General features: G+C 40.4%; 1 protein-coding gene across 4 annotated transcripts in view; it reads right to left on the minus strand.

Moving 5' to 3' along the window:
* The window catches only part of REPS2 (RALBP1 associated Eps domain containing 2), a 92,898-nt gene that overhangs the window by 40,292 nt on the left and 26,996 nt on the right, over positions 1-25,610 (minus strand). For 2 of the 4 annotated variants that reach the window (XM_032678912.1, XM_032678910.1), the window contains exons 2-10: positions 18,243-18,366; positions 15,850-15,998; positions 14,215-14,338; positions 12,022-12,119; positions 10,818-10,956; positions 9,276-9,339; positions 6,853-6,995; positions 3,706-3,800; positions 338-407 (exon numbers count right to left, since the gene is read on the minus strand). In XM_032678912.1, coding sequence (XP_032534803.1) covers positions 338-407; positions 3,706-3,800; positions 6,853-6,995; positions 9,276-9,339; positions 10,818-10,956; positions 12,022-12,119; positions 14,215-14,338; positions 15,850-15,998; positions 18,243-18,366 — 1,006 coding nt within the window. Of the gene's footprint in view, positions 1-337; positions 408-3,705; positions 3,801-6,852; positions 6,996-9,275; positions 9,340-10,817; positions 10,957-12,021; positions 12,120-14,214; positions 14,339-15,849; positions 15,999-18,242; positions 18,367-20,602; positions 20,622-25,610 lie in introns of those variants that run through there. The other 2 variants (XM_032678913.1, XM_032678911.1) reach the window with 2 other exon arrangements.

The raw sequence follows: 25,610 nt of genomic DNA on the forward strand, positions 1-25,610 counted from the left end.
AAATTGGACCCAACATAATCTTTACTCTTACAAAATTCCTGATAACAACTAGAATTTTGTTTAAATAAGAAATGCAACACTAACTGCCTTAGAACTAGACATATTTTAGACAGTGCATTTCATATCATTCACATATAACTAATTTTGAAGCAAATCCCTCCATTTATTTGTCTTTAACTCAGCTGCTGTCAGCGAGTTGTCTCTTTAAACCTACAGCAACACACAGACAGCTTAGAAATTAAACGTACCATTGCTTCTGTCAGTAAATTTAGGGGCTTAATAAAAACACACAGAATTTAACCCCTAATGGAAAAAAAATAGTTATTTATTTGAATACCTTGTTTGTCATCTTTCTTTCCGTCTTGTAACAGGGCAGAGTTATCAGTTATCTCTTCAGCTGATGACTTCTTAAAGAAAAAAGATCTGTTTATTTATAATGATTAGTATAGTTCACACCTTTCCACAGTCAAATATTTAAAAATACTAATCAACACAAATAATGGTGACATTTGCCCTTGCACCACAATTTGCTCTGTCAGGTAAGGAAACATAAAGGACCTACAGAAAGACAATATAAATCTGCTTTTCAAGGTACAGCAGTTCCACACCTGAAATTAGTTAGAGAAGCAGTTCAACAGTAAATCACAAGGAGGTAAGGACTATATGTAAGGAGAGACTTCTCCCAACAGAGCCATGTGTAACACCTGTATTTAGGGTTGATGAAACCTTCTCCAGCTCCTTCACAAGAGTCAGTCTCCATGAGAAAATTCTCTCTAGCCAAAACTCCAGCCATACTGCAGAGCCTGATACTTATGCTTTAAAGGCTTCCGGCTGGTGTGGCTGATCCTTGAACCACTCTTTCATTTCACTAGTATGCCTGCTGGATGCCCATTCAGGCCTCTGATAGGAAAACAGAGAACTTCTTCCCAGTCTTATTCCTTAACTTTCTGTTACTTCAGCAACTGTGTAGCCTACAAGAAGGAAACAGGAACAAATTCTACCTTCATTATCTGTAAGAACGAGGATACACTCTGCAACCAAAAAACCAGTAAAGAAATGTCAGAAACCCTAACCTTCTCTAAATATTAAGTGATGCTGGATTTTCCCCAGGAAGCATGGAAGAGGTATGACCTAAAATAAACTGGGCCTAAACAAATGAATTGAGAAACCTAGATATTGTAGGCATTTTTAAGAGACCACAAAAATCTTAAGTCTGTAGTTCAAAAAGGAAAACTCCCAGAATAAAGGTCTGTTAGATCTGTTTTATAAAGTTGCTGAGGAATGGGATACCCTAATACTTCTGAGAAAGTGACACAGCAAAAATATAGCTTGAAGACTGAAAATGTATGAGCAAAAGATTTCACATCCATAGCTAGCCCTGACACTCTCAAGTGAAGAGCATGAGACTAAAGACCTAAGTCAGTGCCTGCTTTAATCAATGGAATGACTTTCACAAATTTCAGTGAACTTTCTGAGGGAGTTCAGAGCAACCCCAGTCAGTCATTTTGTGCATATAGTGTGAAATCTCATGTTTTATCTTTAAGGTTTTGGCAGTGAGAAAGCTTGTAAAAAAGAACCAAAAGAGAGGGGTAGATAAAAACTTGAGAAAAAAAATTGGGAAGACAAAACTTCCTTGGTAAACAAAAATCAGTCACCCTTGTCCTTCTCAAGCATAGTATCAGCAGTCTTGCTGTGTTTTGTAGTTCAACAAAGCCTAGCATCCAGGGGACATGTCTCCTGCCATTATTTTCTTTACAGATGCATTCAAGAAATGTTTCCATTTTATTGCAGTACTGTAGTTCAGCAGTCACAGTAAAAATGGCCTTCTGAAATTAAATTAATGAATGGGTAATAAGTGGAAAGAGATAAAGTCATGGAGATAATGCAGAACAGATTGCACTGATAATATTTTTAATGTAGGGATCAAGTCTCTAAACTATACTACCTCAACTAGCCAAGATACAAATTATATTGCAACAGTGAATTACTGCACTGCCCACAGAGGGAGATGAATGGGAGATAAATTACTGACCTTCCAAATGATACTCGTTCAGTGTATTAATTCTGAACAGAAAAACATAAGTTGAACAGAAAAAAAATCAATTCAAAGTGATTCTCAAATCAGTTTTGAGAAGAGATTTTAAAGTCCATTAATCTCGGACAACATAAACTGAAGCTTTTTAATTATGTGTATAAAAGATACATAATTATATATTTGTTTATATTTTAAATATAATTTAATTCTATATTATACCTATATCCTCTTTTATACATTAGGTTCCAAGCCACCTATAAGGTCATAAGCAAGGGACTAGGCTCTTCTGGCAAAGGACCTGCCTAAACTGCCAACATAACAGCAGCCTGCACTACCAGACCAGCAGCACTGCTTTCAAAACCCAGTGTGACTGCTGTGCTTTGGCCAAACTGCTGTAAGATGAGCAACTTCTCCCAGGGATACTGCATATATTTTAACAGTTCTACACTGGATGCTCAAAACGTTCGCTGCAGCATTGTCCAAAGTGAACACCGTACTCAACTGAAGCTTAGGATCGTCTTTGGTGATACCACTACCAAGATGGATTTGATGAGGAAGCAGCTGGGTTCTGATCCAGGAACTCCCCGGAGCAAGGCATTGGGAGAAAATAATTGGAGAACAGCCTTGCTGAGCTGCCATGACATCCCATTACTTTCAAACTTGGAAGCAGTGCCAGAAGGGCCAGTTCCTGCAGTCAGTCTACCATTTGATTAACTACCTTAAAAACTAAACCCTTAAATCCCAGAGTATATATATTCGGAGCTGCAATATTCAGGCACCACTTGGTGGCCATGATTAATTCAGCTTCACAGGGTCTTCAAAATTTCATGTCTTAACCTCAGTGTTAAACTCTTCTGCTTAATTTAGTTTTTCTTGCATCAGTCTTCACGGACTCATAGAATGGTTGGGGTTGCAAGGGACCTCTGCAGATCCAGTCCAAACCCCTTGCTCCATCCAACTGAACCTACTGTGTTCAGCTCTGAGCCCTTCACTGCAAGTAAGGACACTGGAGCATGTCCAAAGAAGGACAGCGGAGCTGGTGGAAGGTCTGGAGCACAAGTCTTATGAGGAGCGGCTAAGGGAGCTGTGGTTGTTTAGCCTGGAGAAAAGGAAGGTCAGGGGAGACCTTATTGCTCTCTACAACTACCTGAAAGGAAGCAGTGCTGGATTAACAGAGTTGATGACCTTGGAAATCTTTTCCAAACTAAATGATTTTATGATTCTAGTGCTGTGCCAGAAGCCTCACATTTTCAATCAATTCAGACTCAGGAGAATTGCTCAGGACACGTGAGTACTGCCTGTGTGCCACACTGCCCCTCCTGCAGCACAGGCTCTGCCCCTCACCACTGGCTCCCAACACTGCGGGGGCAAACCACAGCCCCGCAGCACACGAGCAGGTTAGGTCTAGTCTGCAGACTCCAACATTGCCCAAGTCCCTCGGTGACTACTGTGAACTCTTATGTGGGAATATCTTTCAAAAAGCCTGTAAGCCCTTCTCACAGAAAATAAATGGCTGAGAGAGGGGTTTAAGATGGCTTAACAGGAGGCCTGGAGACTCCTAAAGTCCTCTCAGAGACTTGCAGTTCTGCTGCTACACAGAGCACAGTCACTGTGAGGTGGTGTATTCCCCTCCACTCTGCAAGGTAAGCACCCTGCTTAAGCTTCCTCACCTCGGTCCGACTGAAGTCCCGGGTCTGCTGACTGCCTGGCAATGGCTCAGAATAAGAATCATACAGGGCACAGTCAAGCATGGGCTTCAAAGAAGCTGCAGGGGAAAGAAAAAGAAAGGAAAAACAACCAAAACAAAAAATGGAAACAAACCAAAACAAACAAACCAAAAAAACCCACAGAGACATGTTAAGTCTTTGGTTAATACACACTTCTCAAAAACCTGGTTTAGCATAATTTTGCCCTTCATTTCTACATATCAGACCTGATCCATAAGATGTGCAATGACAAACACCATGAAGAAAATCTTTCTATCTTGCATTTTAAATTAGTCAATGTCATGAAAGAGATAATGTCTTATTTCTGTTGTAGAAATAATTATGAGATTTGCAAGAATTATTTTTAGTAAACATTAAGTACCAAACACTGCTTATGCACATTTTTCCTCCTTCCAATTCAGTATCAACTTAGCTGATCTTACAGCTGATACCTTGCTCTCCTTGGAATGTTAAGGGTACTTACAAAACCTTCAGCTGCAATTTTGACGTTTTGAAGACTGAAAAGTATAGCAGAACCTACACTAGAATCAAAGGCCAACAAAAAAACAGGACACTAAACACGGTGGATGCTGTAGTATATAACATCTTTAACCAAATAACATTGATAGGAGGGGAAGAAAAAAAAAAGGGAAAAAAATATCAACTCTAACTTCTCAAAGGGATATTCACAACAAGCTACCTTCTATCCCACAAACTCAAGTCCTTCTCCTAGCATCACTCTGGGTTAGTCCCTCTGAGACACATCTGTCTTAATAGCTAGAAAACATCTTTTTTTAACATCAATATATCAAAAGGCAGAATAACCACATTTCTATTTTTTTGGCTAGTATCTATTTTATCTCAATAAATAAAGCTCTTGGAAATCGATCCTAATTTACAATACCATAGTTTACATACAGGGCAAATAGCTTCCCAGATTCTGCAAATTAATTTTAATAAAAACTTTCTGAAAGCAAGGTGGTGGGTCAAATGGTCAATGGAGCTGTGCCAGGATAGCATTTGGACTTGTGCTTGTAGTTTATAGTACAAGTTATAAAACTAGCTAGATTAATGCATTCTTAAATGCTCTTTCACTCCAAATCATTTTATTTGAAGCTTTAACAACACTCTTATCAGATGCTCTGAAACTAATACAACAACCTAATGAAGAACAGTTTCCAGTAACCTTCACTGGGTTCCTAACAAGCCAAAAAAAAAAAAAAAAGAAAAAACCTACAAATTTTGCAGAAATCAAATTACAAAAACATGAAAACACAAGGTTTCTCTTGAACATTTCTTTTGACATTTTAGGTAATTGTATGAGGCACTTGCTTACTTCTCAATGCTTTTATTTCAGAAGCAACACAGCCAGGGCTCTATGCTTTCTTGTGACTCACAGTGATACAGTGTGTTGAGATGGTCTACTTTTGATTAATGCAAAACTTTCAAAAGACAGATTTCTGAATCCTGACTAGGTAGCAGAATAAACACAAGATATTTTCAGACCCTCAGGTTAACCAGAAGTAGTATATTAGCTGAGATATTTAAAGTATCCACAAGAAATAATTAGTCCTTTCACTTCTTCCACATAGATTAGCTTGAAATGCTTGATTTCATGCAACACCAGAAAACAATAGTCATCAAAGAAAATGGTAGGTCTAAGTGCTGAAAGGGACAAACAGAAGAAAAGAGGACTCCCAGGGAACTAAGCTTACCATTGACACAATGATTCCCTACTACTAGAGAGAGTTATTTCGATTGCAGTTTTACCCAAAAAGGTTTAATGTGAAGACACACCAAGAAGAACCTGCATGATTGAGTTTACAAGCCAATAGTGAACAAAGTTCTGGTCCTGGAGGGAAAAGGGTAGTTGTAATTATGACAAGGGAATGTAATTAGAGAGACTAAAAGTGATGAAGACTTGGAAGTGCAGGTTTTCCAGGAGCTTATTGCTTTGGATATGAAGATAGTGGATTACAGGGAACATGACTCCATCAGAAATTACTTCACAAATCTGATACAGGTCAACATTTAATTTTCCTAACTGCAGCTTGATTTACTCTTTTCCTGCCTTTTAATATATTCAGTGTCATCAAATTTAATGGAGATTTTATTAGGTCTTAAATATTATCCCTTAGCACTGTAATTATCATCTGTGATTAATCCTCCTTGCCCTAGAGAGGCATGCACGTTTTTTAGATGGAACAGTACATATTTCAGTGTTAATTTATAATTAAAAGAGACATAACTGAAGAGAACAAATGAAAGGGCAGGTCTCTCACTCCACATTGTTATGAGGTGTGTTATATTTTGGATTAATTCACCCTTGTGCTACACAAACTGTTGTAATTCCCATCATTAATGTAAAGTATTTATGGAAGAATCTGTGGATAACATGAAATTAATTACAAAAAAATTCAGCCTTTGATACAATCAGTAACTGCATCTAACAAATACATTAGCATATTAAGTTCTAAAGCAGTCCAGTATCATTTTCAACAAATCTTCAAGAGACAGATACTTAAAGAAAAAATTATCAAAAGAATTAAAAGCTGTATCATAGATTCATACAATGTTTTGGATTGGAAGGGACCTTAAAGATCATCTAGTTCCAATCCCATGTCATGGGCAGGGGCACCTTCCACTATACCAGGTTGCTCAAAACCCCATCCAACCTGGGCTTGAACACTTCCCAGTGGGGGGGGATCCACAGCTTCTCTGGGCAACCTGTTACAGTGACTCACTGCCCTCACAGTAAAGAATTTCTTCCTAAAATCTGATATAAACTTGCCCTCTTTCAGTTTAAAGCCATTGCTGGATTATCTTTGCTAAAGGTAATCATCTGCCACTTCAGCTGTAATGACACCTGAAGCACACTGGAGCAAAGAGGCAGACATTGACAGGCAGGAAACTGCTACACTTTACATCCCTACTTTTGTGCTTTGATATATTACACTTCTTCAGCAATTAACAACAGCATGCTTTAAAAAGCAGCCAGAGAACCACTACACAGTATAGAAGCCCATTCCAGGAAGGAAAGTGAACCTGTCTTACACAGATGCTGGATTTCTGAGATGGCTACAGGGACATGACCTGCCGCAGGAGCATTACCTGCTTGGAGGTACTCGGGCAGCAGCGTCTCCGGCAGTGTCTCAGGCAGCTGGTAACCATTCTTCCTCGCAACTACAAGGTGGAAAGCAGCACAAAATTCCGGGAGTGTCAGCGCCCCGTCACAATCCACGTCACTCAGCTCCCTGTGGATACAACAGGCACAGCACATGTTTTCCAAGCTGTTACCTCAGGGAAACGTACGTGTGCCATCACAAGGGAGACAAAAAAGCAACTCTGAGAAGGGATATTTTAACACAAGACAAGCATCTCTGTCATTTGCACTTGACCCTGATTTGCACATTGGTATCAGAGAAGATGAAGCCAGCTAATTTTCTAATACTGAATTGCCACTTCTTTCTTTTTCAGTAAAGTACATTTTTTTTACACATCATACCATTCAGTATGATGGTATGTATATAGCAGAACATGAAATACACGACCTATACTTAGAGAATTAGAGAGTGATTAGGGTTGGAAGGGACTTTAAAGATCATCTAGTTCTACCCCTCTGCCATGGGCAGGGACACCTTCTACCAGACCAGGTTACTCAGAGCCCATTAAGCCTGGTCTTGAATGCTTCCAGGGATGGGGAATCCACAACCTCTCTGATCAACCTGTTCCAGTGCCTCACTATGCTCATAGTAAAGAATTTCTTCCTAATGTCTAATCTAAACCTGCCCTCCCCTTTAGCTTACAGCCAATCTCCCTTGTCCTATCACTACATGCCCTTGTGAAAAGTCCCTCTCCAGCCTTCTTGTGGACTATGTTTAGATACTGGAGGGCTGCTATAAGATCTCTCTGAAGCCTTCTCTTCTTCAAGCTGAACAGCCCCAACTCTCTCAGACTCTCCTCATAGGAGAGATGCTCGAGCCCTGTGATCAACTCAGTGGCCCTCCTCTGGACTTCGTTCCAACAGATCCACGTCTTTCTTTCTTGTGTTGGGGACCCCAGAGCTGGATGTAGTACTCCAGGTGGGGTCTCACCAGAGCAGAGCAGAGGTGCGAAATCCACTCCCTTCTGATGTAGCCCAGGATATGGCTGGCCGCCTGAGCTGCAAGCGCACATTCTTCCAAGAGTGAAATCAACATTTCAATGGTTGGAAGCACTTTTGGCCAATTCATGCAGGATCTTAAACCAGTTCAAGCAGAAAAAGTTCAATATGGATTTCAGCAATGGTCACTTAGCACCACTGGCTAGTCTTAAGAAAAGGGCTAAATTAATGCTCGTGACAAGTTTAAATATTATTGTTAGCTTCTCACTGAAGCAGTTCTCTCTAAATCTAAAACACTTCACAAACACTAAAGCTGGACTTCAGAAGTTCAAGAACTCAATTTTATAAATTAACTCTTTGCAAGAATTGAGTCATATTTTATCTTGAGCCTATGGTCTAAAATTAACATAACTTCTTGCTCTTTGAAAGTAACAAGCACTTTTCAAGCTGTTGAGCTTACAGTGACAAAGACTGAGACATACCATGTGTTTAACACAGCAAGACAACCTATAAATCACATTGTCACAAAATATACTTATCTACTAGAAAGGAATACTTTTCTTGAAATTCTGCACAGAAAACAAATTGCGTCAGCAATAAAAATAAAATGCGTTTCGTTAACATATTGGGTTAATCCATTCTTTTTAAGTAATCTCAAATTCCAATATTCACTTCCCCCAACACTATGTTTCTTCAATTGTTTTTTTATTTTCACAACTGACAATCCGCTTTGAAAAGATTCCAGACATATCCTTTGACCCTGACAGATGTTTAGGCTCTTGCAAGCTTTTCTTCTCATCTCTCTTCAAAAAAGCATATATAAAAATAAAACCTCTATCAGCATTTCTGATCCATGTTTAAAACTGTTTATTCTTCCTATCAGAGATGCAAGGATGACACTGAATTACAAAGCACCATGTTGTTTATGAAAATATAATAGAATCCTTGTCAAATTTTATCATGTACAGTTCCATCCACAATTGTTTCTCAATAAGCTCATCAAAAGTAAGTGTACTGGTTCATTAGAAAAGCACTGATGAATTATGCAGTTGTTTAATTAGGCCTCCTCTGAACAAACGGGGACAGAAACATAAAGCCATCAACACATCTAAAACATTCCAGAGGTGCTTCTCCTCCGTGTCATTTCATGGAAAACGTCAGTTCTTTGAGATAATGACACTGCTTACAATACACTTAAGAACAGCACTCATTTATTTCGCTGTTCAACCTTCCCAGTCCTGCTGAGTAGGCCAACATCTCTCCAGAAAACAAGTGCGTCAGGAAGATCAATGAGCACCCTGCTGCTTGGGCCTCAAAGTGATTCTGGAGATAAGAGAAATAATTATAATTGCAGGCACTTTTAAAATTTAACAAGAACTCTTGTCTTTTAAAAAACCAGGATACACATCCCCAACACTATTACAGTCCTTACCAGATGTGAGAAAGTTCTGGGATGGGCAGCTTTGATTTAGTGAAGAAATTCTTTGCTACGGAACCTGTTGAGAAAGCATGCCTTATCAGCCACTAGAAATTAATTCACCAAATTTTTACCTTTTACCAGGTCTGCTGTACCAGAAGCAGAACGTTAATTTACATCCGAGAGACACTCAGATCAACCAAATGCTAATATAACTGTTGTCTCCTTCTGAATAAATAACAGAGAAAGCCAGACAGAGCTGTTGACCTCATTTCTCCATTCCCTCCATATGGGAAAAATAAATAAAGGAAAATCTGCTTTAGTACTAGTAATTCTAACCAGCATAATTAGTATGTCACCAGTGATGAACTAATAGACACAAACAGCCCTGCTTCACCCAGAACTCACAGGTATTGCAGTACAATGCTGTAGCATCTGCACTGTTCTCCCAAGATGCTGTTTCAACCATGACTCTTCCCTGCTGTGGCTCAAATTTTATGGTGGAAAAAAAAAAGAAAGAAACAAAGAAAGAAAAAAAAATAAAACAAAAAAAACCCACGGAAGATTCAGATAGCACATAGCTCCTGTCCTACTGCAGGCATCCTCACTCACCCTGCCATAGCAGCCCTTCTCATACTTCTAATTAACAAATCCACTTATTCACCATCCCATATGCACAGGCTCTCAGGAGTATCCTGAAAGCCCTTCCTGGATATGGGCTCACAAAACATAAGGAAACAAAAGTACAGACTTGCAGGACTATAGTCCTCTTCCCCTTGGACAACCATCAGGGGAAGAACTAACATTGAAAAACCATTTGTTCTTTGAAGCAAACTGCATGAAGGAGACTTAACTGAGGCTAGATCCAAGCCTCCTGAACCTCAGTGATACATGAGGGCCTCCTGAACCCCAGTGATACAGCATAGCTCATTAAAACTTCCACAAGTTAAAACCTGTGACATCTTCCTTGCCACACCAATTGTCTGTACCCAGCAGTGACCTCTCACCAGCAGCCTGATCCTTCTATTCAAGACAGAAATGCCATCTCAACATGCTCTTAACAATACTTCTACTATGCATGTGCTCTCCAGGATTGGTTTTTAATTACCTAAAAGTCAAAATCTCAGCCCCTCAGAGCCATAAACCTCAGGCCTGAACACAGAGGACAGTGAACTGCATGCTTCACTGTCATCACATAGACACTACACTTGCTGGGAAAGCAAGCACAACCCTCAAGGGTGTTTCAACTCAATATACACTGCAGGTGTGATCCAAAAATACAGTGCACCAAATACAGAAAGCTCATTTTAATTTTTACCAAATCACTAACACTTCTCCCTTAGATGTAATTATTTCTCTAAAATCATGATATTTAGGAAAAAAAGTGTAATGGCCACATTAATGGTTTGCTCTTTGAGTAGTCTGCCTTCAAAAAGGAAACACAACCAACTCTTATAAACCCACTGCTAGAAAGAAAAAAGAATTTATCTACTTAACACTTCTCACCTCCCAGCCTGGTCCCCCTACCTGACATGCACCGTGTTTGGTAAAAATTACCTGAAATAAAGGCGTTCAGGTCGGGCTGCAGGGACCTGAACTGGTTAATGTAGTAATCCCGCTGCTCCTCTGTTATCCTCCAAGGGTCATCTGAGTAGTGGGTGCTGCTATCCTGCTGCTCCCGCTCCACTGAAAGAGACTGAAGGGAGGGACACTGGCACCGGCCACAGGCAGGGGACCAAAAGGGCACTGGGAACCTCAAGAATTCACACTCTTCTAGTTTTTATTTTTAGAAGACAAGAAGCAGAAATGGTCATACTAATTACCATCCCGCTACTTATTTGTTAAAACTGAGGCTAGTATTCTGTATTTAAGGCTGGATGATAATACTCACTAAGAGTGAGGGCAAGAATGAACAACAACCAGGCTCCAATGAGCTCTGAAACCCTTTCTCTGACATATCTATTTCCTAAGAATCAAATGCAAAACACCAGTTCTGAAAGACATCAAAAGATCCCCGAAACAAGAATCACCATAAAGCTGTAAACTAATTTTCATTTCAAAGTGCTACACAAATACACCCAATTTCAACTCAAGTTAGCATAAATTATATGACACTACCTGTAGATCTTTTCCGGAGGCTTGGATGACATTTTATTGTGAGTGTGAAGTGCTAAGCACTGAGGAAAAAGCAGAGTCTGAGTCTCACTTATTCAGGAAAAGCTCTAGTTCAGGAGAGCTTTGCCCTTCCTTAGGGCAAACTACCTGCTTGCATAATAAATGCACAGCAGGCACACTGAAACATAGAAAGATCTGCTTTTGCAACCAGCAGGAAAACATAAGACCCATCTCACAAAAGCAAACAAATGCCCAGAAATTAATCTATTCTGTTTGAGATGCAATTTAACATCTGCGGTAAGAAACCAAAATATGAAGAATGTTAGGCCATAATTCTGTGCAAGTGTTACAGACAGTATTCTAAATCAAGCAGGAATCTCTGTGAAACCTCATGTATCTTAAATGAAAATGTTTTATTATGACTTACCTTTAGCAATTTAATTGATTATTTATTTTAATTTCTTCATCCCATCAGCTCTTTTTTTCCTCATATACTAAAAAAGCATACTTCAGTCTCTACTCTAAAAACACCATGGAGAACACTTTCCATTTTCAAAGTGAGAGTTCTTCTGGTTTTGTTATTTTTTTTTAATTTCTCTATTGTTTTATTAGTAGCACTACTAAGGAAAAATGTGCAATTCATTACCCGTTTAGGAGTTGAACAGGTGAGTGAAGATTTGGCTCCATAATTCCCTGATGATGGTCCATCTTGCTGGTGAGTAGAGTGCCTGACTTCATAAGGAGCTACAGCCATTTAAAATAAGTATATAAATGAAAGGATAATCAAAAAAATTCTACTAGGCTAAAAGAAATAATTAAATACCTCAAGGTCAAGAATGCAGCTTGTGAACACAGTATCAGAGCATCAAAGTCCATTTTGTCAAGCATCTATCCAGCAAACCTAATATCACAGTATCAAAGCCCATTTTGTCTTCTGCAACAAAATTCCAGCTACATATTTGTCTTTTACGTTGCATCATTCTTCTCCATACATTACTGAGACATTGTCATTTATATACTACTGGGTAACAGAAATTGCTGTTCATCATGTTGAAATACATATTTATATAGCCTGTTTTTGCATTTATACTTTTTATATACTTGTAGCCATATAAAGCACAAGAATGCACTACCAATAAGAACAAATAATTCAATCGAGCTGCCAAAAAAATATGCTTTGACAATGCTATCAAGTAGCAAATCACTATTTTTCCACATATACTTCCTCTCCCTTCCCTAATCAAAATACATGACTCATCACTTCACCTATTTGAAGTAAAGTTAGTGAACAAAAGTAACAATTACTTCTTTTCTTAAAATAAGTTGCTTAAGCTTCACCGCAGCAAATATGGTAAGTGGTGACACAACAGCACGTTTAGGAACAATGTTTTAAAAATAGGGCAAGTATGCAAACAAAAAGACATCTCACTTGCAAACCCTTGCAGACCTGAGAACTTCTGCTGCCACCCTATTTAAAATTTACCACAAAGACAGTCTGCATTAGATAGTCAGAACCTTAAAGACTCATGATGAAAAAGGAGACCAAAAAATCTTGAATATTTTGAGCTCAGGCTGACCTTAAAAATTACACCGTAACTCCCTTGTTTTCCTAAGTGGTCTTATCCTGTATTGGTATCTATTTTTATTTCTGTACAAGTAACTACTAATTTCAGAACAAAAAAAAAAAAAAAGGAAGGAAAGTTGGAAACATACAGACGTTCTTGGAGAGGAGATTTAAGCACAAGGCCACACTGCTCTGTGTTTGCTAGCACGAAACACTTCCAAAACTATCAAGAAAAACATATATAGTCATGGTTGCAGTGCAAAGGGCTGCCCTTCAGACATGCTGTCCAATTTTAGGGGCAGACTTGCAGTACAGTCCAGCCCAGCCTTGTGGCACAGCACTTCTCATGCATATGCTACGCAGAAACTTCCAGTCCTGTCCTTTGGAGTGCTCTTCAGGAAACTGGAAGGGTCTTAATGTTAAAGGCCAGGAAGAGCCAGTAGTTCTTGCACTAAACTGTCACTTGGGACAGCAAGGTTGAATAGCTCTGTTTTTCCACTGATGTATAATATAAACAAGGACAAAAGCTGAAGGACTAGCATGCTCCACTCTTCACTCACTGCAAACACTAACCTAAAGCAGGACGGATGAGGGAGGGTCAGTATTCACCAATGCCTACTTCTGCCACCAACTTGGTTACCATATGTTGCAATTAGGAGTTCACAGATGCCTACTATTAATAGGAGCTTCTAAAGACATAGTGAAAACGTTCTGCCTCATTACTCTCTTATTAGAATGTTTTGCCACCCCCTCTGATGGCAGCAAAATGAAGGACTGCGCAACTATGCAGTGCCTTTTGTCTGTATTGCCTAAGTTGCACTGATTTTATATTCATGTCCTATTATTATTTCTGTTACAAAACCAGAGCCATTATTATCCTTTCCTGCAAAGGAAGGTTCACTTTCAATCTGAAAATTAACATGTGGTTATTGAAATGAGGTTTTCTTTCCCTCTAATGAAACCAAAAGCATCATGCACTCTGACAATACTTTCAAGCTCTCTGCCAGTGGGATATATTGCACATAGTCTTGTCAGAGATTAGGTAGTAGCATTTGTGAGAAGTCACACATATCTAATTTAATAGAAAGGAAATAGGAAGACAGCATCGAACAGACAAAATAAGTAGATCAAATCATTTTCCAAAACAAAAGTCTAATTAAATTTTAAAATCATTAGGCTGATTGTCAGTTGCATTTGGAATATAGCTACTTCTGATAAAGAAAAAAAAAAGGCAAAAAGAATTGCATACAGTGTGCATTGCAGTTTTTATCCTACCTCCATGCTGCTGCTCCAGCCCACTTCTTGCTTTACCATATCCATAACTTAGGGGTATTCTCTGGTAAGTAGATGGAGAAGCAGGAGGTGAGCAGATTGGAGACATTGGAGGAGACTTGGGTTCCTATTTCAAAAACACACCAACACAAAATGAGATGTAAGAAACAACAAAATCCTGCTGCACAGCAATCCAAAGGTGTACAACATGATGGACAAAGAAGAGGCAAATGCTGTGGTATTCTCAGGCCCTTTATTTCCAAGAACAGGTATCATAAAATAGGAAAGACAGACTTTGGTACTGAGTCTTCTGGGAGTAAAGCATGGTAGTGCTATAGCAAAGCTTTACAATGACCAGCTCAAGATATTTTAATTCTAAAGATGTCTCAAGAAGTACACGTAGAAGGCTCAATGTGAGTGGGCATCTTTGAATTTACGTATTTAGTTAGTGTGAGTGCCTTCGTTGTGCAGATCATTTTTCATATAAAAAATATACAAAAAATTAAAAATAAATCTCTGAATAGGTATTTTAAACACTGTGGATCAGTAGGTATCACTGGGTAAACTATCCTAAAACTTTCTCTTTCCTTTGACTTACTCAGATTGCTCGAGAAGAGGATGTAATCCTGAAAGAGTTTACTGAATAAAGAGGAAAATAAAACACAACACAAACAATACAGATGGAGCCAAGGGTTTGAGGGTAGTGTTCTGCTTCAGTGTCAGTACACACAGATAGATAGGCACACATGTTCTTCTTCCTCATCCTGTTATTCCACCTGTGTATCTTGTCATCAGCTCACTCCTGCTGGTTGACCTCAGGGAACGCTGTTACTGACGCCAACGCACCGTGTGGTAAATGTGTGTGCACGTTTCGGGAAGATAAAGTGCTCCTACCAGACACTTACAACATGACCTGATACAGTACCAGAGGAGAAAGTGTTGGGCCTGGGGAAAATTATACAAATCAATATTTATGAAAATTATGCAGCACTGTGAAGCTGGTAGTACCTGAACAAGCGTTCTCAACTCTGCTAAGTACAGGCCATACTAACCTCTCTTGGACAGCTTTATGAAACTGCCAACTTAGAACAAGAGATGCTGGGAAAATGTTTCACTGAGGACAAAAGAAAAGCAGATTTCTTCTGGACTACTCTTTGGGGACATTAGAATGAAAGAAAACCTGGGGGCCTTATCCCACCCCAAAATAGTGGCTCATGATTCAACATCTCTTCTCCAGCTGAGTATTTCTGTAGTGACTAAGGACTGTACTGGCCATGGAATATCACTCACTTTCCTGTTCTGTTTCACAGACAGACTTCTATTTGCTGCTCCTCCCTGGTCCTCTGCAAGAAACAGCGCTGGATTAAGTAGGAGAACAACACTGAAAGAATTTACACAGAATATTTACAGGGTTGACAGGTTTATACAAGTTCATACAGAGAATTTTCTTCAGGGAAGTAAACGGGATGCATCAAAACCAGAATACAGACACGATGGTGATCATTTGTACACAAGGAGTTCATTTCATTTCTCATTCAAAAACTGGTGAAAAACAACGTGAGTGTAACCATTTACAGGACCTGACCCAAAAGGAGGATGCATAATGATATATCGGCCTGAAGAAGACAAGCCTGTTACCTGTTTGTCCCCTTCATCTGTTCTTTTGTAGGAATTTTTTTCCAAAGTTGCATGTGGAACCTGAAATTTAACTCCATGGAGTTCTGCTGGAGTCCCATAACGTATTTCAGTGTCATTTTTCAGCGCCATAAATCGTGGCAAAGGCAATTCTTTATTAAAAGAGAGAAAAATTCAATTGAGACTACAAAACATGAGAACCACTTTAAGCAGTATCGTCTTGCAAAACCAATGAAAAATTTATCTGTAAAAGACTACTGTTTATATTTTGTAACATTATTAAGTTTGGAACTCCTTTGATTATTTTATGTCTTAATAAAAATGTGAATGTTACACAAAACTACATTCTTAATGTACAGCTTAATATATAATCTCTTTATACAAAGAGAAAGAAGTAAGCCTTGTGCACATTATTAAAGCAAGAGGCAAACTCATTTCCTGCCTTCAAAACCTTGCCTGTAATGAAAAGAATAGTTTCCCACAGAAACTGTGGGACTGATGAATTAATCAGTCAGGATCACAGAATCCTGAACACTGCCATCATGAAAGGAACAAATTAAAAATGGTAGGGTTCAGAGATCACACCAAGGCCTAGTGAGACGACCATGTCAAAAGGTCCCATGTTGTGTCTGCTGTGCAGAGCAGGAGAGTGACACTTTGTCACTCTTTAAGACAATTCCTAATTATTTTGAAGAAACACCATTTATTTTTGTGCACAGTCACCCTGAAAGATCAATACAATTAAAATTAACGGAAAGCTCAAAACCAAGCAAAGCCATTCATCACCTCTGTAATCATTTATACCTACAGCTACTACTAGGAAGAGAAAGAAATCAGTTGGAGTTTGGTACATGTTACTCACCCCACTCTAAAGGCACTCATATATTTTTAGAGAAAATGTAATTAGCACTGGAAGCATTTTTACTGAAATTGTACTGAAACAGTAAGTAAGCAGGATATCAATACAAGGACTGCAAGTACCCCTTTTCACTCAAATTTGTGGATTATTTGCAGATGTTGGACTTGTAAAACATAGACAGTAAACCTCACTTAGTTCAGGTTTCTAATTTAGTTGCGGGGGGAGGTTGGTTTTGGTTTTTGCCTTTTTTTTTTTTTTTTTTTAATTAACATCCTTAAAAAGGACAGTAATGAAATAAGAGAGCGCACAAGATGCCTGTAAGGAAAATTGACAGACAAATCCCGCCTGCTCCTCTTCACCCTTGGTTTAAACTCCTGTTCCAGCAAGGCACTGAACTGAACTGCACCAGCTGCATCTGATCCTCTCCACTTGGTCGGGAACTCGGCACTGCAGGAGCTCAGCTCACACAGGTCTGCATGTGCTTGCCATTCTGCCTTTCCCTCCTTGGGATGCGGCAGACCTGGGAACCCCCTCCCTGTGCCCTGTAATGAACGTGAGTTTTACATTTTGTTGCCCTTACCAGGGACAGCAGAGCAGAAACTGCTGGGAGCAGTGACCTGATTGCAAGGCTGTGGGTAGGTCCTTCCTTTCCAACCATCCCTCTCATCTCGAACCAGTTGCACCCCTCTTTCAGCAGGATGGTGGCACACCCTGTAGTCCAGAGCACAGCCTCAGGGCACGGTTTGAATGCCCACTTGAGATATGGGAGCTGAGGGTTCCAACCTGTTCAAGCTCAGGTAAATAGCCACATGCTTTGACACTGAGCCCTGCTGAGGCAGAGCATGCATCACCAGGGCAAGAATATGAAGTTCCTTCCATTTAGTTGCCACCAAGGTTCTGCAGCTAAAAGGATCCTGCTTTGTCTCTTCATCACTTGAGTTTGATAAGCCTCTTTCAAAAAAGGTCTTCTTCATCAAAAATGGTACATTTAATATTATTGCCAATTCATTGGGAAGAAAAAAGATGTTTTAAAATACACTTAATACACATTTTCATACCTACTCATACAAAGAAACATGATTTTGTCACCATTATCCATTTATTTCTGCAAGATTATTTGCTAAAACAGGTGAGTGTTACAGGCTGCCCTGTACAGAGGGACTCCTTGATCTGCCCATATCCCCAACATGCCTCCACTCAAAGCAGCTATCTGCTCTCACTCTGGACAGCTGTCAAGATCAGAAGCTGAAAGTGAGAAAGAAATGCATCTCCAGTACTGTTATCAGCTGTCATTTGTGCAACTCCTTTGCAATGCCTTTTCCAGAGAGGGATGCTGTTTCAGCTCTGCCATACATGTAAATTCACTGCAATTTTCTACCAGTCACTTAGAGCATGTAACATTACCTTCTACTCTTTCTCTGTTCCTTAAAATTGTTCATAGACACGTAATAAAAAGTTAACCACCATGGAGAGCTGGCAAGCATTAAAGAAAGTGAGAAACAACTGCACAGTGCTGCAAGCAAAATTTGCTACTTACCATTCTTAATGCTCTCAATCCGTACCGGGAACCCTGACTGTGCTGCTGCAATTAACTTCAAAGCAATATAAAATTGAGCAGGACCAAAATAACCCACATGCTTAGCTCCACAAACTTCTGTAATCTAAAAGAGAAGAGACACATTGTTGGTTAAATGCATTTCACACTTCCAGGGAATGTCAACACCTCTACATAAACAAGAGGAAAAACACTTTAAAAAGACAAAATGCTTGTTGTAGTTGAAGTTTTCTTTGTTTCGATTTTTGTTTTGACTCAGGACATTGGTATACCAGGGACAGGACAGTAGTTATGCTTTTCAGAAGCACTGCTGGGTAATACTGCTATCCTAAAACAAGTTATGGAGTTTTATACTATGTAAGATTCTAACAGCAGATGAAATGATAACTTCTTAAGTAGCCTCTCCAGTAAAACATTTCCACTGCGGAAGCTATGGTATCTTTAGAAAACTGTGCTTAATATTAGCCCTTACAACAACAATTTAGACAATTACTGTAACTGGAACATAAGCACAACATAACAAAATACCCCAGCACACCACTCCAACAAACACTTCTTTGTGCTAACAATTAACATGGTCTGAAGTTTAACTTCTATGTATACTTCACTATTTGCTTCACTCAGCCACCTCTGTGAGCAAGCAGTTCTGTGTTCACAACACTCAGACAACAGCTAAACAAACAATCGCTATCAGCAGGTTTAAAGCACAGGCACCAGTTCTCCCATGCCTGGAGCTCGAGAGATGTTCACAAACAAACAAATCTCAGACGGGCACTGAGGTTAGAACAAAACGCCACTTGCCCCAGACATAAAGGGAAGGCTCAAATTGTTTTCCTGAATATACACTTTGATTAGCAATGTCTCCTGGCTGGCAAGGTGCAGCCTGCATGCAGGACAGTAGAACTGTCATGGTTCTCCATGGGCAAGTGCTGCTCTCAGAAATGCTCCCAAGCTACAACAGCATGACAGAAAGTAGCCCCATATTGTACATAAGCAAAGAGCACAAATGAATAGTCTATTTTTTCTGATTTATTTTTATATGTGTGTATATATATATACACACACACATACACACATTGGCAAAAGTCAGGTGAAACAATTACTGAAAAAAACCAAATGTTTTGGAACAGTAATGTTTACTAATCAAAGAAAACTATCTTCAAGCAAACTCCTTCTTCCCTGGATGTGGTCTCTGCTTTAACTGAATGAGCTCTGGCTACCTTCTCTTCCTGCAAGTTTCAGACTTGATCACAAGATGCATCAAGCAGTTTTTTCTCTTATTGTTAAATGAAAAGGGAGATTGAGTCTCCTGTATAAGGTCAGATCCAATTAACCAGCAGCATTTGCCATTCTCTTTCCTCTACTTATTTTCTTTCTTTAGTCACTCTGGCCTTTTTTTAATCCCACTCTTCCCTCTATCACTGGCCTTGCTTCTTTTATTTTCTGGTGGGAATGTAAGGTACCTGGGATGCACCCTAAATGGATGGTGCTGAAACGTAATTAAAAATGGGAGTGTGCCCAGGAGGAAAAGGTGGAGTGGAATTTCTTGGAAGAGAGCTGCACTCCACCGAGGGCACGGGAAGGAGCCCAGCACGTTGCATCACCTCAGTGGATAGCACGGAAAGCACCATAGAGACCCCAGCACTGCAGAGTGCTCCCCACCAGCACAGGGAGTAGCACTGTCCACTGTAGGGTTGGTCCTGCTGCATCAGCGAGTCCCCCAACAGCAGATGTTCACAGACCTTACGAGGGTCCCATGGCAGGAACTGACACCACAGGTGGATGCCCATGGTGCTGTGGGAGCAGCACCTGGCTGTCTGCCTAGAGCACGGGTGTGCTGTCACAACAGCACCTTCATAGCACCTTCCCTGGTTTGGGAGGTCTGGGCAGAGCCCCGATACCCTTTCTGAGCTCCAAAGCAGATTTCTTTCCTTTGTCCCTGGAAGCTTCCAATTCACTCAGTCCTGCTGCCCACACCACCTACTGCTGCACAGTTCCTTCCCAACCAGCAGCCCTGGATCTGCCTGATGCAGTGGTGTGGAGCACAGATGACTGGACTTGAATCTGGACACGGAATATGCACAGCAGCTACAGTTGACACTGCCCCTCGCGGGTACAACAGTCCAGGCACAACAGATCCCAACAGCTCTGGGGACAACACTGTTGTGGCAGGTATGGGGGAAGCCACTGGTTTATTCAACAACCTGGGGCAAAGCAGATGGACAAGGGACACAACTAAGTTGAAATTCAACCCGGATACACAGCTCTGGTCTGTTATGGGAGGCATTTATTAAACAAAGGCCGGTGCTGAATAAGGTAGTTGGCAACAGCTGGGCACTCACTGGCACTCAGGTCCTCCTGTTGAGGGTGTGGTTGCTCCCCTCCTGCATGACAGTGCCTGGGATGGCACCTTCTGTGGTGCGGAAATGGCACATAAAATCCATGGGTGTACCGGTGTGTACCCTATAGGGATTTTTCTCCTCTCGGGCTCTTTTCCTGCCATGGCTACAGTTCCTGCTGTGCCTACACTTGCTGACACGGAGCAACAGCATTACCGTGATCTGCGCTTCCTCTTGCTGGCTGCTGGAAAAAGGCAATACTGAGCAACTGGGATTTTCAAATAGGGATTCCAGATGCTACTATCTTCCTAAAGAGAGTTAATTTTCCATATTTACTTATTATATATTTTCCATGTATCAGATACAGAGAGTCAATTTTCCTTGTACTTTCTATACTTTGAAATATTAAGGTTGTTGAATGCTGTAAATGCTCTGCTTGCTCCTCATATGGAAACATGAACATTTTATTCTGAATAAGAACATTAAAAATTTTTACCAAGGGCATAACACCCCTCAAAAATACAGTGTTGATTCTCAAGCACACTTATAGCCAACCAGCCTTAAACTGCCTCTCCATAGTTCTGCTTTTTGATGGCAACAACATGAATTAATTTTGTAGATATAAGCGCCTCTGTTATTTGTGCAGCCAGATTCTGAGCTCTTTGCTAAGGGTCCAGAGCAAAAAAAGGAAGCTGACAGAGTAGTCAAATTTATTACACAATTAATTGTAGGTATTTATATAGATTAATTGCAGGTATAGGCATTTACTCTCATCAGGTTGCCTGTACAGTTAAAAGAGAGGGTCTTGGGTTCCTTCCAGACAGCATTTTATACTATCTGGAGCAGGACCTTGCTCAGAGCTGCAAAGAGGACCAGGCCTTCTCTCCAGCAACCACAGAGGCTGGTGGCAAATTAGCATTTATCTACAAGTAATTCTTCAGAACATGTTGCCTGCTCAAATTTCCACAGCAGCTTAAACTGAACACTGCACTATTTTTTTGTTTCCTGGTTTTACCTTTCACAGGGTCAGTGCTCATAGCTTTTTGATGGGCAGATTACATTTAGTGATATGCAATTCTTAAATTAGGCTAGTTTGTGCAACATACTAATAGGAATCTCCACGATCCATCCGAATTAAAGGTATTGCATGTGATATAGAAATTTTTAATTTAAATCCTTTCCTGTTATCAGTTTGGATTGCATAATTTTCAGCAAGCTAGCAAGGAAAGAACTGGTATTTTCTGCTCATGCACTGCTAAACAGACACACATATAAATCAAAACAACTTGCACACCTTGATACTTCAAGGGATTTTGATACAGAATTACTGATGTTCAATATATATTGCAATTTTTCCTTTAAGTCTTCAGCAGAAAATTGCAATCCTCTAGTTGCAGCCAAATATTGAAGGAAGTATTTGGAAATAATTGAAGAAAAGTATTGGAAATAATTTTTCATGGTGGCAGGTTACAGATGTTGCTTGCCAAATCTAACCTCAGGATGATAAACAGAATTGATCCAAAAATCACACAATCACAGAGTGGTTGGGGTTGGAAGTGACCTCTGGAGATCATCTAGTCTCATCTCCTTGCTACAGCTTCACCTAGAGCAGGTTTCACAGGATTGTGCCCAGGTGGGTTTCAAATATCTCCAGAGAAGATGTTCCAATTCTCTGTCATCCTCACAGTAAAGAAGTTTTTCCTGATATTCCGATAGAACTCTGTTTCAGTTTGTGCCTGTTGTCCTGTTACTGGGCACCATTGAGAAGCCTCGGTCCATCCTCTTAACACCACCCTTCAGATACTTACATATATGGATAAAGTCCCCTCTCCATCTTCTCTTCTCCAAGGTAAACAGGCCCAGCTCACTCAACCTTTCCTCCTAATAGATGCCCCGGTTTCCTAGTCATCTTTGGAGAAGTGATGCTTGAACATTAACCACTTGGACCCACCACCTCCCTTCCAGAGCGAGCTTCAACCCATGGGATTCCTCCAAGTAGGTCCTTGAAGAGGCCAACGTTTGTTCTGAAATCCAGGGCTGGGATCCTACTTATTGTCCTGCTTCTTCCACACAGGATCCTGAGCTCCACCATCACACGGTCACTGCAGTCAAGGCTGTCCCCAACCTTCACATCCCAAATGAGTCCTTCTTTGTTTATTAGTACAAGGGCCAGCAGCACACCTCTCCTCCACCACCTGTATCAAAAAGTTATCACCAGTGTTCTGCAGGAATCTCCTGGACTGCGTGTGCCCAACTGTGCTGTCTTCCCAGTAGATGTCAGGGTGGTTGAAGAAGGTGGTGGATGAGAGCCAAGGCTTGTGATCGTGAGGCTACTGTAAGCAGCCTTGACTTCCTTTTCCTGATCAGGTGGTCTGCCATAAACACCCACCCACAACAGTGTCACCCATTAGCCTGCCCCTCAGTTCTGACCCATACAGTCTCAACTTGTTCTTCATCCATAGCTCTGGACAGAGTTCAGTACATTCCAGTTGTTCTCTCACATTAAAACCAACTCCACCTCTTCATCTTGCTGGCCTGTCTTTCCTATAAAATACACAGCCATCCATGACAGTACTCCAGTTGTGGAAAACTGATCTGTTCAAAAGTTTGAGAGGCAAGAACATTGTTGCCGAGTGGACTGAGTTTACACTTACTGTAAGATGTAACTGCTTATATGAAACAATTTCACAGGTCATATACCAATTAAGAGAAAAGGTTCATTTCACACAACATGTGAAAAAAAACATTTCTCAGAGAAGGATGAAAATCTATAACGTCTAATCTTATGTTTGTTCTCAGTCAGTCCTGGAACAGCAACTCTCATTTCAATGGGATTTCAGCAGGTAGCCTTAACGTACAGGTTCTGTACATGAATCACGCCACCTTCCCTATCAAGCATCCATAAGAAGGAGAGAAAGAGCAAGATCTAGATGCCTGTCCACCTTCTGACAGGTCAGTAGTTTTTCTATCATTGTAAAAAAAAAAAAACAAACAGATTTCCAATTCATAAATCACAGAAGGGTAGCTGTCTCAAACTACTGTTCTCCATGTAAACTTGTAATAGAAAAGCTTTACATCTTCAGGTACTGGAATACAAACCAGTTTTTTGTAATTTTATTCACTCACTTCTCTGGTTGACAGTAAGTGTTATTTTTATAATTGCTCCTTGAAGACATTCCACATGAAGCAGCTTTTCCCAGCACAAACTGAAATTGTTCCAGCTCTCTCCAGTTCTCTCCAAACAAGTTTCCACTGCATTCTCCAAGAGCACTGACCTTGCAAACATGCTGGGCAGGTCTAATTCAGATTGCAAGAGCTAAACTTCAGGACTGGAGTATAAGCCTAGAACTGAAGTCTGTTTTCCATAAGTAGAAAAAGAAGTAAAATCAGAAATAATGACACCATAATCTTATGGACAGGCTGAGATGGTCATCCTGCAGCCTCGAGGGAAAGGTTTTTCACTGTGAGGTGAAGGTACACCTGGGATTTTTGCTTTTCCATTTAGCCATTAACGCTGCTGTGGCATCCTCTGTATGAAGCTGGTACACAGTTTTTGTCTGTTCTCTGCCACCTTGTTGCTACCTGCCACATGGATGGTCACTGCTTGTCATTTGTGGGCAAACCTAGCTCAAAGGTGCTCCTATCTCAATGTGGGTTGTGAGACTCTGTGAGAACACACGTAAACCGAATCACGTAAACTGAGCACAAGTCAACTCATTTGAAAGGAAAAAGAAAACGCGCGTCACTGGCTCCTATGTTGAAGGAAATTTTCTCACTGCATTTTCCATCTCACCCTAGCCCCAGAAAGCGCAGTTTGTTCACTCGTCCTTGCTCAATCTATAACGAGGTAGAAATATTTTCCAGTTCATCAGCTGCCTCTGACTTCTAAGGAACATGTTGATAACCTTCTGCCGTTGGCCCGTGCACGCCTCACCCAGCGCTCTGCGGAGGACAGCCAGCTGTGACACCACCACTCAGACCTCAACCACAGAGTGACCTCAGGCTCCCTTCTGGGTCAACCACCAGCTTATAACATTGTTTCAGAGACAAATATTTGCAGCAGTGGCTTATCAACAGCTTATCTCAAAATTGTGTCATGCATCTGACCCACTTTACCCTTTTTATTTTTTTATTTGCGTTTACAGACTCTTTGATCTGCTTGTTACGGACAAGTTTTGCTACATTCTTAAACAGGTATTTCTCTCTGAACAGATCATTGTTCAGACATTTGTAAAACTATTTGGAGCCCAGGGCTATATATCTATTTCTTTATTATTTTCAGCAAAGTACGAAACAACACATTCTGGATCCAGTAGGATTAATGCCTGGGAAGGCAAAAGGTAAAGGAATATATTGGAGCTGTTACATACCCAGCTGTACATAGGAAGAGACTCTGCTATGGATTACATTCCTTACCTCTCCTTCATATAAGTGCTATTTGTGTAACTATTTATTTTACTCTGTCATCTTGTCTTTTAAAAGACATGGTTTAAGCTCTGCACAATCATCACTTGACATTCAAGAACACATGCTGCAAAGTAAGCTATTACTAAATTGCCAGAGTTTATCAACTTCACTTAACAGAGTGGTAAAAGCAACAGAGAGCAACCCCATCAGTCAGGCAAAAACCATCAGAGTTTCCTTAAACTCCCTGCTCCCACCACAACTCAGAACCACTCCCATCTGCCTGCATCAGTGCTCCATGTGCCATCGCACCTTTGCACATCTCTGAGGAAAGCACTTCACTTCAGGAACAGGGTAACACTTTTCCATCAGCTCCAAGTAGAACATTTTATGCCAGCATCGAGAACTGCAAGGCTTACGACTCAGTGCCTGTTTGTGTGCACACACGTGCACAGCCTCCACGTGAACTGCACAAAACAAACACTAAAACCGGTTTCAAACAACTCTAAGTCTTATATTGAAGCTTAACAGTAGAAGTATTTTATGTACTAGAAAAAGTTGACTCCTGAGCAGAGGTTAAAAAAGCCCCAACCTGAAACACAACTGT

Source organism: Chiroxiphia lanceolata, chromosome 2 (assembly GCF_009829145.1).
Source record: "Chiroxiphia lanceolata isolate bChiLan1 chromosome 2, bChiLan1.pri, whole genome shotgun sequence".
NCBI classification, from domain to species: domain Eukaryota; kingdom Metazoa; phylum Chordata; class Aves; order Passeriformes; family Pipridae; genus Chiroxiphia; species Chiroxiphia lanceolata.